The sequence below is a fragment of a genome, unplaced genomic scaffold (assembly GCF_019419815.1).
Source record: "Pyrus x bretschneideri cultivar Hongxiangsu unplaced genomic scaffold, Pyrus_bretschneideri_v1 Contig29, whole genome shotgun sequence".
Taxonomy (NCBI): Eukaryota; Viridiplantae; Streptophyta; class Magnoliopsida; order Rosales; family Rosaceae; genus Pyrus; species Pyrus x bretschneideri.
The window spans coordinates 2,970,689-2,989,005 of NW_025999601.1; the positions used below are offsets into that span (position 1 = coordinate 2,970,689).

The 18,317-nt window shown below is 38.2% G+C and overlaps 1 protein-coding gene and 1 long non-coding RNA gene across 2 annotated transcripts; one reads left to right on the forward strand and one right to left on the reverse strand.

Annotated features, from left to right (window-relative positions):
* Nucleotides 1–1,334: 1,334 nt before the first annotated feature.
* Nucleotides 1,335–2,173, forward strand: LOC125479514. The gene is made up of 2 exons (XR_007260080.1): nt 1,335–1,597; nt 1,936–2,173. It is a non-coding gene; the product is annotated as an uncharacterized LOC125479514 (long non-coding RNA).
* A 13,132-nt stretch (nt 2,174–15,305) lies between these two features.
* LOC103947711 (probable glucuronoxylan glucuronosyltransferase IRX7) lies at nt 15,306–17,644 on the reverse strand. Its single transcript, XM_009358655.3, has 4 exons — nt 16,973–17,644; nt 16,513–16,877; nt 16,164–16,414; nt 15,306–16,057 (listed from the first exon to the last, which is right to left on the reverse strand). Exons 1-4 carry the CDS (start codon nt 17,283–17,285, stop codon nt 15,592–15,594), a joined length of 1,395 nt encoding a protein of 464 aa, XP_009356930.2. The 5' UTR covers nt 17,286–17,644; the 3' UTR covers nt 15,306–15,591.
* Nucleotides 17,645–18,317: the final 673 nt, after the last annotated feature.

Here is an 18,317-nt window from a genome sequence, read left to right on the forward strand (position 1 = left end):
TTTAAAACTCTCTTTCTGAAACACAAACCAAGGAAAGTTTTGCCGCCGGCCATAGCCTTTTGCTAGAATGCCGGAGGCAACCACCCCTTATTCCTACCCTTTTTTTTCCCTCTCTTCTCTATTTCCCCAAGTTTTTCTCAATTTCCCTTTCCTTTGCCCTTTACCTCTTTTCCTCCTCTCTCATCTCCTTTACCTCTTCCCCTTCCCTGCATCCCATCTCTTCATCCTTCCCATTTTCCAGTTTTCTCCCTTCTTTTTTATGTCTTAGTTCTCCTCTGAGTTTTATCTCAGTTTTCCTTGAGCCGAATGTCAACTATCCCAGGCTTTATACCCTTTATCCAGCATATTTTGCCTGCTTTTACTTCTTTTGGTTTTTTAGTTTCCTACCTCCCTCTTCCATAGCTTTGATATTCCATCCCCACCCCATTATATGCTCAGATAGGCAGGCTTCGATCAGAAATTTGATATCAAATCCACTTCCCTCCATAACTTCCCCTCCCCCAACTGGCATGCCGGATCCTCACCGAGGCCAAGTGTTATGTGCCCTTCGTTATAGTAAGTATACGTACCCACTTAGCCTCACTTTATAAGGTACTTTGTTTGTATATATTTTCAGGGGTTCGTGATGGGAACTTGGATCTGGTGTTTACTCTCTCGGTTCAGAGTTTGCCTTCCTCCGATGATGTGGCAATGGCAACAGTCTGGTTTATGCTTGTTAAGATTAGGGTTTTTTGTTGTTTGTTTTTGCAGCCTTCGAGCTTAAGCTTGTATGGGTCCCCCATTGTATCTTCAGTTGCAACTCTCATGTTACTTGGGCCTTTCACTTTTTTTATTGTTGTTTACCTGGCTCTTTTTAAGCCAGTACAGGAAAAGTGAGTATTAGGGGCATTGTATTAGATGCGAAAATAAAAATTTGCCTCTAATAGTTTTCACTAGGGGAAAACCTGCAATTGTCTCTCTTAATTTAATAGGGACAAACAATAATTTGCTTCTATTAATTTTATAACTTTTAAGGAAGGAAAAACTGGCTTTACTTTGTTTAGCTATTAGAGGCGAATAAATTAGCCCCTGATTCAACTATTAATTATTTAAATTTAATTAATTTTTTATTAGGGGTGGATGTTTGTACTTTTTTTTTTTGTTTTCTATTTAAGGTGGATATGTTTAATTACAAATTAATGTTTACAAAAAAATAAAAATAAAAGATATTGCAATTGGCCCTTTATCACAGTGGTGAAAAAGGTGTTGAGCTCTTCTATGATGATGTGGGTTCGAATCTTGTCGTCGCTAATCTAAAATCTAATCTAATAAAATTTATCATTTGGCAAAAAACAAGATCTTATTATGTACTAGAAAAAAAACATCAATTATCTAAACCCTAATTCCAATATAAACCCACTTCCCCTCATTTTTCTCTTTTCCCTTCTTCAACTGCCGCACAACTCATCAGTTTTCCATTTTTCCTTCATTTTTCTTCCTCTTTCTCTTGTGCATATCCCAATCCGTCCTCTCTTTCTTTCATTCTTAGTACTTTTTTGTTGTCTATTACTCCTTTGCTAGTCCGGGATGACTGAAAGAAAGATTTGTCACAAAGAAGGTAAAACTCGTTTTATTTGGTTTGACTGAAGTTTTTTTTTTCCATCTTGAATTGTTTTGCAAGTACACTTCACGGGATTTTGAATAATTTAGAGTGGAAGAGAAATTCATGAATAGATTGGAATTGAAATATCATTTGATTGATAGTGAGAAAGAGATTCTCAAGAACTTTCAATTTTAGAAGTAATTGCCTTGTGTTAATATCTTTGTTTATCGGTTTTCTTATATGTTTAATTGATTGAAATTCAGGTTTGATTTTTCCAGTTTGTTCGTACAAATTATTGTATTTTGTAATTTGGCTTTGTTGTTCATTACGTTTTCTTTTCTGTTTTTATATAGGCTCATGTGCTACTGCAACATAAGAAGATAGACTCAGAGATCTGGTCTACAAAGCTCGAGATTGAAGGAATGGAGAAGATTGAAAGAAGAAAATGTTTTTTCATGTTTTTTTTTTTTTTTTAATTTATGTTGTTCTGAGATCTGGAAAGATGAAGATGAACCATGCTGGGTTTAAATATTTTGAATGATTCAAAACCAATAACTCATGTTTGGGTGGATTAATACATTTATTATCTTGTGGGTTTTTTTTTTATATAAATGAAAGTATCAGGAGCGGATGTATTTATTCGCTCGATTTATGATTTTTTTTTTATATAATTAAAAGTTTTAGGAGCAGATGCTTCTACCCGTAATTATGCGTGTTAATAAAACTTGCCCACATGGCAACAAAAACAGTAGGGACAGAAATTTGACATTTTTTTGCATCTAATAACAATAACAACGACCATTTTAGGGGCGAAACTACTTTTAGCCACTCCTTGTTACTGGTTGTGATTTTTTTCTATATATTTGCCCCTAGTGGGGGTTTTTAAAGGCAAATATTTCTACAATTATTAATTTGATTTCTTGTAGTGAGCCTTGTACTAGCTTTTAAAGTAATGGAAGCTCTCTTCTTGACCAAAAGAAAAAAAAATACATACATAGAAAAATTTAGAGTGCATACTAGGAATTTTAGAACGTCAATAATAAAATCCTTAAATTTCCTGTAATACAACATGGATAGTGTTATTAACACACTTATTTTTGCCTCCATACATCCTTGTTGATTTAGAGTAGGATCTCTCCCCTCCTATTAGGCCATCTCCAACCGAAGGGTTCAGAGGGCCAGAGGGCCGAAAATAGCCCGAAAACCGTCTCCAACCAAGGGCTAGGCCAGAGGGCTCGTGGAATCTGAGAGGGCCCCACGAAATCTGAAAGGGCTAGAAGGTTGCTGCAAACAGCCAACCAGCCATCCCGGGGCTGGCCAGAAAACTGATTAATAACCTACAGGAATTCTTAAAAAAAAAATTTGAATCCAACGGCTAGCTGACGTCAATTTTTTAAAAAAATCTATCCTTCAATTTTTTTTAATAATTTTGAAATGGCCTCGTCTGCAATGAAAGGTAGGGCTTAGACCCGAAAAGAAGATGAAGCTCTTTGCAAGGCTTATAAATGGGTGTCGAAAGATAGTGTGAGGGGGAATTGTCAAACAAATGATCGTGTTTGGACTCGTGTGTCCAAAAAATACTTAGAGTTCTATGAAGGCACCACTCCAGTGAATAATCAAAACCACGAGAGTTGTTCTTCAAGATGGAAGAAACATCTTATCCAAGTTTGAACAAATGGCATCAAGCATTGTTAGCAGCCACAAGTAAACATGAAAGCGGTGCTAATTACTACGATGAAGTAAGTGTTTTCACAATTTTTAAATATTTAATTATATTACATTTAATTTCATAAATTAATTTCCCTTATTTTTTTTCTAGGTACGCCAAGTGGAGGAATTGTATATGGAGGGCAGCTCGAAACCCTTTTAGTTTCACAGTTGTTGGGAAATTTGTAAAGAGTGGGTGTTATTTGAAGATCCACCATAGAGAGCTCCTACGCCGGTGTTCGGAACTGAATCCTCAGTTGCAGATATGGATGAAGATGAATCTCCAACCATTCGACAAATAAGGGTAGAAAATTCATCTTGGGGTGAAGGTTCCATACATAGGGTTATGAGACGAAACAAGGCACGAAGGTTGAAGGAAAAGGGCAAGGCAAATGATGATTACGCCACTCAACATGAAGTGGTGGCCTCATTGCGATTATTAGGCGGAAGAAAGGAAGTGTAGGCATCAAGAACCGGCCAAACAAATACAAGAAGAGATTGATGATAAGAATATGGAAAGGAACACTTCGAATTACACTCCAATGAGTAATGCTTATTTTGATAGAAAAAAAAAAAGAAATTATGAGCCGATGGCAGTTGTGTACCTCTGACTATACTCCTACGATGACGGATGATGAAGATGATGTTGATTATGGATATTAAATTTAAGTTGTTGTAGTTTTTAAATTTAAGTTAATGTTGTTTTCGAATTTAATTTGAGGTTTTTAAATTTAATTTGTCATTTTTAAATTTTAGTTGTAGTTTTTAAATTTAAGTTGTTGTTTTTAAATTTAAGTTGTTGTAGTTTTTAAAATTAAATAATAAATTATGTTTGGCCTTATGGCCCTCGGTTGGAGACAGTTTTTTGTGATAGGGCTAAAACTGATAGGTTGATTGGGATGCTTAGTGTGTGAGATTGAATGACATGTGTCTTTTTGTAATTGGTTGGGATATAGAGTTAGTTAGAATTGTTGATATTGGTATAAACTATAAATACCATATCGGAATGTAATTATATACATTGAGAAATAGAAAATGCAAAGTGTGAAAATTCGTTTGTCTCTAGTTTGTGTGAAAATTCGTTTGTCTCTAGTTTAACACACACACACACACACACACACACACACACACACACACACACACACACACACACACACACACACACACACACACACACTCTCTCTCTCTCTCTCTCTCTCTCTCTCTCTCTACATTTGCTTTCTGCAATACATCATTGTTGACATGGTATCATCGCCGATCGTGGCTACCGCCATTGATTGACGACCTGGTTGCTTCTGCTCGTCTAGTTGCTTGTTTACTGGTGTTGTCGTTTCTTTGCTCTGTTCGTCGGTGTTTCTAAGTCGGTGGTCGTTCGATTCACGTTGGTGCTAAAACCCTAAGATTTGGGGATTTTTGCTGCACAATTACGTGCTTACTTTGGTGTTTGTCACTGTCTATTGCAAGGTGTCTCTTCTTTCATCTTGTATTTGTTCATTGTGATTTTTATTATTCGATTTGATTCTGTGTTCAAGATTCACTGTTCTTCTATGGTTCTTGACTCTGTGCTATTGAAGTGTTGATTCTTGTTGTCTTTTGCTACACTTCTGTGATTTCTTAGTGGTTAAGAAACTTGATTGTTTACAATGGTAAACCCTAATCAATTAGTTCTTACTCGATCTACGATTTCTTCGTTAATTCCAAGTGTGGGTAATCAAGTGACAGTGAAATTAAATGATTCTAACTATGTTACCTGGAGCTTTCAACTAGATCTTCTCTTGGAAAGAAATGGCATCCTTGGGTTCATTGATGGCTTAATTCTCTATCCTTCGAAAATTGGAGCAGACAAATCTGTGGATGGTCTTGTTGATGCTACTGCAGTCATTTCTTATGCATACAAGATATGGAAGATTCATGATAAAGCTATCATGACTCTTATTGCTACTACTTTATCACCTTCTGCTTTATCTTGTGTAATTGGTTGTTAGAGTTCGAAGGAAATGTCGGATAATCTTCGTGAGAGATTTGCTAGTATCACTCGTACTAGTATTGTTCAAATGAAGATAGATCTGCAGAACATTAAAAAGGGGCCTGAGTCTATTGACAAATATCTTCAGCAAATTAAAGACTTTAAGACCAATTGGCTTTTATTGGAGTTACTATCTCTGATGAAGACATTGTTATTGTGGCTAGTTTACCCTTTGAATACAACACTATAAAAGTTGTCATTCGTGGCAGGGAGAGTTTAGTGTCTCTCAAGGAACTCAGGTCTCAATTGAAGGCTGAAGAGTCCACACTTGTTGAAGTTCACAAGCAAATTCCCTTAATGTTTGCTATGTATGCTCGGGGAGCTCATGCTCAATATGATCAAAGACAATCGTCTGGTTTTGTTGGGATGCAAGCTGACTCTTCTTTGGGGTATTCTCAGATGACTATACCTGGATTCTCCCTTTTACGAATGCCTGGATGTCATCATCAAATGCCTGTTCAAATGAATATGTCTGGTCATCAACCATTTGTTTTTCCTTCTTAGTATGCCTCTGGTTCCTTTAACAACTTTTGAGGTAATAATTTCAGGTCTAAAGGAAAGGGTAAAAAGTTTTATTCCGGTCATCTGCCTTCCCAGCAATCTCAGTATGGGGCTAATATTCCTCATAATGTTCCTTCTGTTGCATCACAACTTCGTTCAACTTACAACCCATTACAAATTTGTCAAATTTGTGACAAGAAAGGTCATTCAGCTCTTAATTGTTTTCAGAATAGTTGTCAGATTTGTCACAAAAAATGACATACTGCAGTTACATGTTTTGACATAAATGCTACTAGTTCTCCACAGTTTCCTATGACTGGTTTTTCTTCACAGTATCTTTCTTCTATTGGGAACTCACCTAGCTATTACTCTTCTAGACCTCCTCAATTTTAGCAAGCTCCACAATTTCAACCTTCTCAACCAGTTACTATGCCAGCCAGGGCAAACTTAGCTGTTAATGCACCTCAACAAGAGTTTTGGCTGCTTAATTCAGGTGCCACCAACCATATGACTTCTGACATCACCAATCTTCAAGCTGCAACTCCTTATCCATCACATGAGACAATCACTGGTGCTAGTGGTAAAGGTTTGAGTATTGTTCATATTGGCAACACTTTATTTCCTACCCAATCACATACTTTTCACCTTACTTCAGTATTACATGTCCTTCAATTCTCTCAAGATTTGTTATCTATGTATCAATTGTGTAAAGATAACACATGTCGATGTATTGTTGATGAGTATTCCATCTGTATATAGGACAAGGTCACAGGGAAAGTGTTATACCAAGGAGTGAGTAACAATGTTGTCTACCTAATTTCAGTTCTCAAGTCTTCCCGATTAAGAAGTCCTACTCCAACTATTTTTTTGGGTCAAAATGTGCCCTATGAACTCTGGCATCGTAGGTTAAGGCATCCTACAAATGTTATTACTGCTACAGCACTTAGGAATTCCTCCATTTCTGTTTCTTGTAATAAAGACTCCACTACTTGTATCCCTTGCTTACAAGGCAAATTTTCCAAATTACCATTCCTTACTAGTGCTTCAAAATCAATTTCTCCTTTTGAAGTCATCCACTCTAATGTATGGGGTCCTGCTCCAATAATATCTTTAGAATGGTTTAGGTATTATGTGTCATTTGTTGATGAATGTATAAGATATACATGGGTTTTCCTTATTATCAATAAAGCTGCAGTTTTATCTGTCTTTGCTCAGTTTATTGCTTATGTTCAAACTCAATTCAGTACTCATGTCAAAATACTCCAGAGTGATGGTGGAGGTGAATACGTGGGTTTAGCTTTTAAAGCCTTCCTTAGAGATAAAGGTATTGTTCATCAAATGTCTTGTCTATGCACCCCATAACAAAATGGGTTAGCTGAGAGGAAAAACAGGCATCTGTTGGAAACTGTTATTACCCTCCTATAAAAAGCATCTCTACCTTCTCATTTCTGGTTCCATGCTTATGCCACTGCTTCATATCTAATCAATAGGATGCCTACTTATGTTCTTCACATGCAATCTCCATTTGACCTCATGTTTAAATCCCCTCCTAAATTAGATCACTTGAGAGTTTTTGGGTGTGCTTGTTATCTTTCCATGAGACCATATAGGAGCAACAAATTAGATCCCAAAACTATAGCATGTATTTTTTGGGGTATACTTTACAGTACAAGGGTTATATCTGTTTTTATCTCAAAACAAATAAACTCATTGTGTCTTGAATGTTATATTTGATGAATATAGTTTTCCTGGTTCAAAATTGTCCTCATCTCCTTCCAAAAGTGTTGCTTCATCCACCTCACATGCATTTAAACTTGTGGTGTATCCCAATACATTTACACATTCTTTGGTTATTCCTATACCACTGCCTCAAGTGTCAACATTATTGCCCTATGGACAATCAACTCCTATTGTTACTCAGTCCATTTCTGCATCAACAGATAACACTTGTGGCCTTGTTTCTCCTCAAGCTCCATTCAGGTCCAGTGCATCTACTCAGTCACAGTCTCTCAGTAATACAGAGCTATATCCTAATGTTACTTCTTCTCAGGTTGATACTCTACAATATGTGCCAGTCTCTACACTCAATACACATTTTATGCAAACTAGATCAAAGTCTGGTATTGTAAAGAAGAAAGCTTTTTCAGTCACTATTGCTGATGATCCTTCTCTTACAAAGCCTAAAACTTTTTCAGCTACTTCTAATATGTGCACTGGCAAGATGCAATGAAAGAAGAAATGCAAGCTTTGGTTCAACACATACTTGGTCATTTGTTCCTCTTCCCCCAAACAAAAATCTTGTAGGCTGTAAGTGGATTTACAAGATTAAAAAGAACTCTGATGGCTCTGTAGCTAGGTACAAAGCTAGATTGGTTGCCAAAGGGTTTTCTCAGGAGGCTGGGTTAGATTATTATGAGACTTTTAGTCTAGTTATGAAACCTACTACTATGAGGTTGTGACACACCCTGACCGAAATCAAGACGTACTGGTCGTCACGTAAGGGTGACGTAGCCATGTGCACAGTGCGAAAGCAATATTAACATAAGAAATGCGAATAAATAAAAACCAGACTAACTAGAGTACTAACTAAGAACAAGTACAAGATGAAAATAAGTATGAATTCACAACTAGAGCATAAGTAGCCTAAGTGCAGTCCAGCAGGACAAATAATAATTATACAACACCAAAAGTAATCCTACAATGGTGATAATCCGTCAGAGATGCCGTGGATTCCTCACAAGCCACCAAGAAGCACTCTTAACTAGAACCTGGAGGGGCGTAAAACAAAAAGTGTGAGTGGGCAAAAACAAAGCTTTTCAAAATCATTTCATTTCTCAAAAGTTTTAACCCCTCGCCGTAAAACCTATATATATTCCCAGAAAATATAATATATGCTATATCAGAAATCATGCTCAGGATGAAAATCTATAGAAATATACCATTCCAAAGTATCACAATGAAATGTTATAAGTAATCCAGTTAAAATATGTCAATGTCAGATATCATATCAGCCGGATCCAACTAACGTGACATGCATAGCTGAGTCTATAGCTCATAAACAATCTCAATCATATCAAATCCTGTACATGAGTCGGAACCACCTAAAGTGGTCTGTACGATAGGACTAGGTGTAAAATAATTATGCTCTAGTGCTACGATCACGTGAAGACTGTGCGAATAATTGCCGGTCACCTACGAGTCAGAACCACCTATAATGGTTTGTACATCAGGACTGTGCACCTAACTTAGATCCAAGGTGAGCATATGGTGCGGGAGGTGAATATCACGTGAAGGATTGTGCCCTAACTCTGGGCGGGAGCACTAACACCAGGGTGCATGTTTATGAGCTCTCAATGCATCACATTATATCTCGTATAACTAAAGCAATCTCATATATTTAATTTATGAACTTACCTGACACTTACCTGTGCGTCCGCATCACTAATCATAAATATATGCAACTACTAATGCATAAATAAAATAGGCAAATACTTTGCATGGTATTTCAAAATGTATAATCATTCGATTTCATTTTCTGGGAAAAATCTCAAGTATATAGGTATATACAGAAAACCAAAAACGCACTCACTAGTATATGGAAGGGTCGTAGCCCCCAAGCCTCGATTGACTATGCTCGTCCTGAGGATAGGTCTCACCTATATGCGAAACAACTACAAAAACGTTAATTTAAAGCACATAACCAAAATTAGGTAATAACTTCTCATACATTGCTCAAATGGGGTGTTTTGAATATACCAACGTGATATACTCAACATCACGAACATCCCTATATTTTTAAAATAATTTTTGGACGTCCCACGCGCCGCCTCGTGCTGACCAAGGCACGACCAGACACGCCCCCACGTGCGGCCATGTGCTTGGCATGCCCAACAGATTCCCTAACGACGTTAGGGAATATTCCGTTAAAATTCAGAATATCCCGTTAAAGTTACCTGATAACGTCAGAATATTCTGTCAACTTTCACGAAATATTTTCCTCTTTCTTCCTTGGTTCACTGGAGTCCAGCGCCGGTCACCGCTGCGTGATAGGAGCATATTTAGGCGACTTAACTAGCTTATTCTTGTGCATTTGTGCTATTATTTCTTAGTTAATGTCGTATTACAACTCAATTTCGTGTGTTTGTAGGTCATATGGGTTAAAGTACTAAGGAAGTGCATTTTGGTGCATTTTGGAGCAATTTTGGACACTATGTGGATCGCTTGCATATGGGCCAACATGGATGGACGAATTTGGACTTCAAGAGGCTAGAAATGTGATAAGAAGAGAAAGGAACAAAGCTAAGGACAAAGTGGATAAGGAAGTAGCTCAAAGAGGAAACCTTATCTAAAACCTTATCCAACATTATCCAAAACATTATCCAAACCTTATCTCACCTTATCTTATCCAAACCTTATCCTATCTCATCATAACCTAATCTTGTTCCACCTTAATCCTAGCTGCAAGTGGACCTAAAAACATGATTTCTAGAAGCCTTATCTAACCCTAAAAGGGTGCCACACCCTTCCCCCTTTTATTTCTTCTAGAAAACCCAAAATCAGCCACAAAACACCTAGTTTCTAGAAGGCCCAATTTTGGACGAATTTCCTAAACCTTTTTCCCTTTGGATTCTGATTTATTAGGCCTCATTCCTTATGGATTTGGGTTATATAAATCCTTTTATGAAACGAATTGGGCCAAACCCTCTCCTAAGTGGATTTAACTCACTTGTGCTAAACCCTAGGGCCCTAATCCAATAAAATCTGCTAAGTGTAACCCTAATCTAGTTAACCCTAGGACTATATAAACATAAAATCAGCCAAAAATTCGTACACCCCCTTATGCTATTCAGAAACCCTTGTGCTGCAACCTCCATTCTCCATTCTTAACCTCCATACACCTCTATACATCTTCCTACACATCTGCCGCACCTTCCCCACCATAATCAACCATCCTCCATCCCTCTAAACAAGGAAACACCATCCAAAACCCCCAATTCCACCACACACACTTTGTGCCGCAACAAGGAGGAGGAAGATGAGCCAATCTGTGCGTCGAATCCATCTTGGAATTGCTGAACGTTTAGGTGTAATCTTTCTTATGATTTCAATGTTTAAATTCAATACTTTTTGTTGTGCAAGCATGAGGAACTAATCCCCTTTTGGCTAGGGGGGAATTTCGAAACCATGGTTATAATTGCATGATGATTTGATTACTTTCAGTTGTGATTTCATGAATGATGAATTCAATTTACTTATCTGTTTAAATTAAAACTTGTTTATGTATATGAATTGAGAGTGCACACTTAATTTGCATGCATGAATATGATGCTAGGGTATAAGGAAACTTCACCTAATCGTTGGAAACTTATATTCATGAGTAGTTAAGATTGTTGGTCACAATTATGTTAAGTAAATTCTTGGCATAAGTATCATGCGCTTTCATAGTTACGAATGCCTCGTCAACACCTATGATTTCCATAGAACCTAATGATCTTTGATTGTTTTTCTATTATGCTCTTTCATATAGAGAACTTTTAAGGAATAATTTGATTGCAATGCGCTAATTCCATTCAATTCAATGACCTAAGGGAAATCTGAAAGTTAATTTAAGCGTACCTAATTAACTTGGGGTGTTGAGGTTCATAATTCATTGAATAAGCAACTGAAGATTATGTTGTATGCAAGTATGCCATGTGTGGAGAAAAACCTCCTAGCCATCTCACCATCCACTTAATTCTATCAATTTCGCCCAAATCTGCCTATTTTACATATTTGCTTTGTTTGTTTGATTTTCGTCAAAAACCAAATCCCCAAGTGTCTTAGAGTGTCTAATTGGTCCAAATATGTTTTATATTGTGTTCTTAAGAGTTTTGAGTCAAGTTAGAATCAATTTTCGTCCAAGTTTGTGTTTAGGCCCAAAACTGCCCAGATTGTGTTTTTAAGGCAGTTTTGAGTGTTTTTAGCCTATTTTGAGTTTTGTGAACGTGTTTGAGTCTTTTTAAGTGAGTTTAAGTGTTTTAAAGGTTAGTTTTATTTATTTGAGTCAATTTAGAGTGTTTAGCAAGCCCTCCTAATCCCCGGTGTAAGAACGATCCCTACTTATTTATATGCTACAATTGTCAAAAGAGGGTTAATTTGTGTGTTAAGTTAATTTTCACATCACTGCGATCACCAGAAACTGGGAAAAACTTCTAAACGTTATAACTCGTTCGTTTCTTCACTAAAATTCAAGAAATCTAAACCAAAATGAAGCTTATGATGAGAAGAACATAATCATACCACTTTAGGGACCTAAAACCTAAGGAAAGTCGAATGAAAAACCTTCGATATTCCGGCCAAACCTGCAACTCACTAAACCTGGGCTTCTCGATGTCCAAATCACTTCAAAATTACTCCCCGAGCTTCGTGAAGATGTTTTAAGGCTCTCTATAACCTTAAAACTCCTTGAAAACTTCACGATCATGAGTGCATGAACAATACCCAAAATCAAAGCTCGCGAGAAACTAGGGTTTTTGAAGGTTTCACGTTTAACCAAAGGTATGGATAAGTTCCTGGGCTTGCTAGGAGTTCAAAACCAACCTTCAAATCTTCGATCCGTGCATGAAATGATTAGTCCAAGGTTTGACCTTACAACTATACAGAAATGGAAGAAAATCCGAGAAAGATGAGAGAGAGGTCTGAGTGTTTGTGTGTATGGTACGTAGGAGTGTGTGTGTGTGTGTGTGGTCCAGCTTGATCACCAACCAAAAACCACAAAAAGCTAAGTTCTAATTGGGTCCAAAATATTAGGGACTTAACATAAATGGTCCACATCCAAAGTAAAACCACCCGACACCACAAACATTCAAGGGTACTTTAGTAATTTCACGCCAACGATACAAATATTTCGGGACGGGCTGTCACAGGTTGGTCTTATCTCTGGCTGCTACAAATGGATTGAAACTTAAGCAATTGGATGTTAAAAATACCTTTCTTCATGGTTTTCTTGAAGAAGAGGTTTATATGTCACAACCACAAGGTTTTCAGGATCCAATACATCCAGACTATATGTGTAAGTTAGAAAGATCTCTGTATGGTCTCAAACAAGCCCATCGGGCATGGAATGAGAGGTTCACAAAGTTTTTATTTTCTTTGGGATTCAAGTCATCATATTTAGATTTTTCTCTCTTTGTCAAGTCTGTTGGTACTGAAGTGGTTGTCCTTCTTTTTTATGTTGATAACATCATACTCATAGGAAGTTGTGATAGTTTGGTTCAATCTGTGATTGCTCTACTCACTCAGGAGTTTGATATAAAGGATTTAGGTCCATTACACTTCTTCCTTGGACTGCAAATTAAGTATCAGTCACAAGGGTTGTTTGTTCATCAAACCAAGTACATCAAGGAGATTCTACAAAAAGCTAATATGCTTAATTGTAAGCCATGTCATGGCAGCAATCATGTTGCCAATCCTAGATATTATCGAAGTCTGGTGGGTGCTCTGCAACACTTAACATTCACTCTCAACCTGATATAGCCTTTCTGTTAATCAGGTTTGTCAATATATGCATTCTTTTCTTGAACAACATTTTGCTGCAGTTAAAAGGATCTTAAGATATCTCAAAGGCTCAATGCACTTGGGGTTGTGTTTTACATCTGGTGCTATGTCTTTAAGAGCCTACACAAATGCAGATTGGGCTGGTGATCCCAATGACAGACGATCCACTACCGGCTTTGTGATTTTTCTAGGTTCAAATCCTGTTTCTTGGTGTTCCAAAAAGCAACATACTGTCAGTTGATCTTCTACAGAGGCAGAGTATCGAGCAATGGCTACTACCACAGCTGAAGTGGTATGGATTCAACAGTTACTCATGGATTTACATGTTCCTTGTGCTGATACACCGTTGATGCATTGTGACAACATTTTAGCCATGGCTCTTGCTACGAATCCTGTTTTACATTCTCTCTAGTTTAACACTTTCTCTCTCTCTACATTTGCTTTCTGCAATACATCATTGTTGACAAAAACGAGCCATCTGGCCCTTTGGCCCTCGGTTGGAGACGGAAGCAAATATGGCTATATATTGTGCATTAAAATATTAATATCTTGGAGGGTCAGAAGGCTAAAACGAGCCATTTGGCCAACCCTCGGTTGGAGATGGCCTTATGATCTCCTTTCATCTCTTCCTCTCAAAGTTTGTTTTTTGTCTTATTATCTCATAAAAAAATAAATAGAAAAAAACAATATAGGATGTTGACGTAGTTTAGTCGTAATTATTCAAGTAAAAGAGGAGGAAAAGGGAGAGAGATTATAAGGAGACAGAATCATCTTCCTGTTGACTAAGAGCCTCTCTAAATTAGATGTTAAATTGTCCAAATCAACAATAGCGATAACAAAAGACAGCATTAATGTTTTCCAACCGAGAAGCCAAATCTGATGTGGCATAACATGGATTGACATCTCTCCCCCTTACTACCAAATTTGACAGCACCTTCAGATTTTTTTAATTAATTATTGAATAATTTTTATTAATTTTTTATTGGTTTAAAGCATTATCCTTTTGTTTATTTTCATTCTCAATGCAAAGTAAATACATATGAATTATTATTTTATGTTTAAAATTTGACATATCGATTGGAGAACAAAAGTTTAAAAATATCAAAGTACCACATCTGGGTAGTTTAAAATTTGACATTTCTTTTAGAAATTATCTAAAAAAAGCTAAAAGATGTCGATTTTTTAAACCAAATTTATAAACAAAATAATATGATTATTCATAATTAAATTATTATTTAACGATTGATTAACGTGTTTATTTTCTATCGATCTAAACAATTTGAAATTTTAGTCTGGCCAACGTTATCTTATTTTGAGAAGAGGATGCATGGTGGAGGTAAAATGATGTGGTATGATAAAAAATTTAGGCTTACGAGCCATGGGCAGTATGATTTAGCTTTACTTGGAAACCGTATCCGTCAACACTGACAACACCCACACACCGTCAGATAAATATAAAAATTTAAAGCCCTCTCTGACACACCTCAGCTGGCACCCCGCTGTCTCCAATAAACCTGTCTGTCCCTTCTCCTTCCCCACTCTGACAATTCGTATTCCCGCCTTTTCCCCCCTTCCATTCTTTCTATTCCTTAAATTATTTAACCTTTCCCAACTTTTCATACTTTCAGCTGTTTTTCCAATTCATCTTTTTTTATGTAAATACGCTCCAATTATTATTTACTACTTCTCAATACAAAACTAAATTAAAAATTCGAAAACCTATATTATTCAAATATAAAAAATACAAAAACAAGACCACCATCGCAGGCACTGCACGAGACACACAAGACGTATTTATTGTCACACATGGATAATACTCTATAATTTTACTTGAGTTTTGAACCCCACACCTACGAAAAAATAAATTATTCATTCAAAATGATTGGTGCGTTATTTAAGCAAAATTACAAAATTATCCATAAATCTCATAAAACTAAGATGAAAATAACTAAATCAATAAAGAATGGGTGTTTTATTTTTACTTTTTCTATTTTTAATAATTAAACTTATTTACAGTATTTGTTTCGGGTACATGTACATGAGTATTAACCGTACTACGCTGCCATCTTCCGGCCAACCACGTGGAACTCGCCACCTGACATTCGTGGGTCCCACCCACCTCGCAATCTATAAAAGATACCCGTCTGTCTTCCGGTACACCACTTGCCAAGCGCATCCATCGGCTGGCAGGCTGTTTCAATTCTCCTCTCAAAATTCCAATCGTCCACGCGTCGTTGCGTCACTGGTTCGAAACCCTTGACCGCCGGTGTGACCTGCCCAGCTTGGTCGCCAGAGCGGAAAGAACGTTCCACGTGGCGTCGCCTTCGTGGACCCGGTCGTTGAACAGTAGGGCACCTCGAACGCGCGGGTCCCGCAACTTCTTTTGAATGGAAGTCAAGTTGGTCGCCGCCACGTGTTCGAGTATCTCCGCCAATTTTCCCACGTCCTTCTCCGCGACGTTCACCGATATCTCCGCCCACGGAACGACGTTGTCGAACGGCAACCGGATCCCGTCAGCTATGATCACCGGCACGCAGCCCAAAGCGATTGATTCTACCAGCCTCGGACTCCACGGGGCCCACCCTAGAGGACACAGACAAAATTTCGACCGCGCGATCTCCGATTGGTAACCGTCGAACCGCTGCCTCTGCAGGTAAAACCTCCGGTCGCCGTTATACTTCCGCCATAGCTCCGTCCTCACCCGCCTTCAAAAATAATACACCAAGGGCATATCAGTAAATTTAAACGAAAATCTAATAATTAAGACTCTGATATGTCGATTTACTTGATTAATTACTAAACAATTATTACTTGCTGTAAAATCGGCCGCTGACGTTCTTGGGGTGGACCTCCATCTTCCCTCGGAAGAAGACGAAGATATCCCGTCGGCCGGTTATCGGAAAGTTTTCCAGCGTCGCCCGTACTTTTTCCGGGGAGACGTACGGCGGAATGACCACATTCTCTACCTCTTGACATGGGTGGTGATGCGTCACGCCGAACGTCTGCAATACGATCGAGTTCTTCAAAAATGCGGGTATCCCATCCGAAATTGCCACGTCCTCCTGAGGAAACGCGAAGCCAGACAACGTTGTCAAAAACCCAGAAAATCCGAAAAAAGAAAAGAGGTTTTTTTTTCCTGGGAGGCTACGTAATTAATTACCATGGTGTGGAAGCAAGAACCGAAATCGTGGGCGGCGACGAAGACGTGGTCGGCGCCGTGCGTCCGTTCCCAGAACGGGTATTCCGCCCGGACTAAGTCAATCGCGGAGGCAATGAGATTTCGGGCGTGGCCGATCGCCGGGAAGCCATTGACGGTGCTGAAGTTACAGGACACGTAGACAGGGACGAAGAAGAAGTCCGCTTCATAGGGGTCAACGGTCAACGCGTCGCTGGTCAGCAGGGCCCGGTGAATGGCAACCTCGGAGGCGAACAGGTGGGAGCTGCACCTCTCATTTTTTAGCCAATCCGTGTTGTATTTCGGCGGCAAATCGTAGACGTAAACCCTTAATCCGTCGAACAATGTGCCTGAACAAAAACATGAACAATGCATCAGAAACTACAAATTCGTCAAATGTATCAAACATTAGAAAAAAGTAAAACATGGGTGTTGTTCCTCGCACCTTGTTTTGTTGCGTTGTTAATGGTGGCGGATTCGATAAGGGCGCGGGCGGCGAAGGTGGAGAAATGGGTTGTGGAGAGGGAGGTGGTGGGTTTGTTTTGTTCTTCGTTGTGGTTGCTGATGAGGAAGGAGCTGAAGAAGTAGAGGGAGAGGGAGAGCCAGAGGACCCATTTGCAATATCTGTAAAAGAAGTTCTTTTTTTCCAATTGGGGAACTAGTCTTCCTCCATTTTTGGTGGTGGGCAGGAGCTTCATCCTAACATAGAAGCCTGTGGCTCTTGGGGCTCTCTTGATCTGCTGCTGCAGCTCCACCATCGCATTTAAAAACCCAGAAAATATTCAAGTTTTGATGTGAAAAAATGGAAGGGTTTAAGTGGTTGGGAGATGGCTTTCGGTTCTTGGTGTGGTGATGAGTGGAAACGAAGGAATAGTGATGGGATTGGGAGATTAGTAGTGGGTTTGTTGGCGTTTCGTTTTTGGAATTGGACTAAAAAAAAAAAATACAAAGAAACAGTAAGGGGAAAGTTCAAATCTTTGATGAATAATTGGAATTGAAAAATCGAAACAATGATAAAATAAAAATAAAAATAAAGAATTAATTATGGTGGGTGTGTGGAGTTGCAGACAGGGATCAGAGAGGAAGGGCTGGGTTTCAGAGGGTCACATGGTGGAAGAAGAGCAGAAGAATGGACCTCGGCGATGGTCTCGGTACGCAATAAAATGCTCTCCTTAATTCATTTTGGTTGCCAGGTCAAATGACGATATTGCCCTCCGTTTTGTGTACCTCAAAACTTGCACACTTTTTAACTTGTGCTGTAGCTATGTTTTGTTTTCTCTCGTGTTATCCGATAATCCAGTCTGTAAGCATCTATTTAATCACCCTTATCAAGGACTCCCCGTTCATTAGGTTAATCAGTTTAGGCATATCGTCCATGGTGCCTTATCTCGAGAAACAAACAGACATGACATTTCGTTGAAAAATACACACTTAAATTGAACTCGATGTCAATTATAGAATTTTTTTTTTTTTTTCAAATATCGTATTATTAAAACAGAACGCTTTCTAATTGAAAGGGGAATTTTGGAGAATAAATTGAGGTTGGAAAAGTTTGATAACGTGGAAGCATTGAAAAAGAAACATTTTAGGGCAAAATGGAGCACTTGATAAAGTAGCTTTGAAAGGTGATAATGGTGAGGGAGCTTGCAAAGGTATTAACTATGAGATGAAAAGAGAAGGAAAAACTAGTTATGAAAACTAGGATGGAATATGAGAGTGCCAGAAAATCATTAAAATTGGAATTCCATGGCAATTCTTTGCATAATTAATAAACCATGCCAAAGGAGGTT

What these genes read in the sequence shown, in the direction of transcription:
- LOC103947711 (XM_009358655.3), bottom strand. Translation starts at nt 17,285, where the DNA reads ATGGTGGAGCTGCAGCAGCAGATCAAGAGAGCCCCAAGAGCCACAGGC. An exon ending in TAACAACGCAACAAAACAAG is followed by an intron (nt 16,878 to 16,972) that starts GTGCGAGGAACA and finishes GTTTTTGTTCAG; the next exon opens with GCACATTGTTCGACGGATTA. An exon ending in AGCGGCCGATTTTACAGCAA is followed by an intron (nt 16,058 to 16,163) that starts GTAATAATTGTT and finishes TTATTTTTGAAG; the next exon opens with GCGGGTGAGGACGGAGCTAT.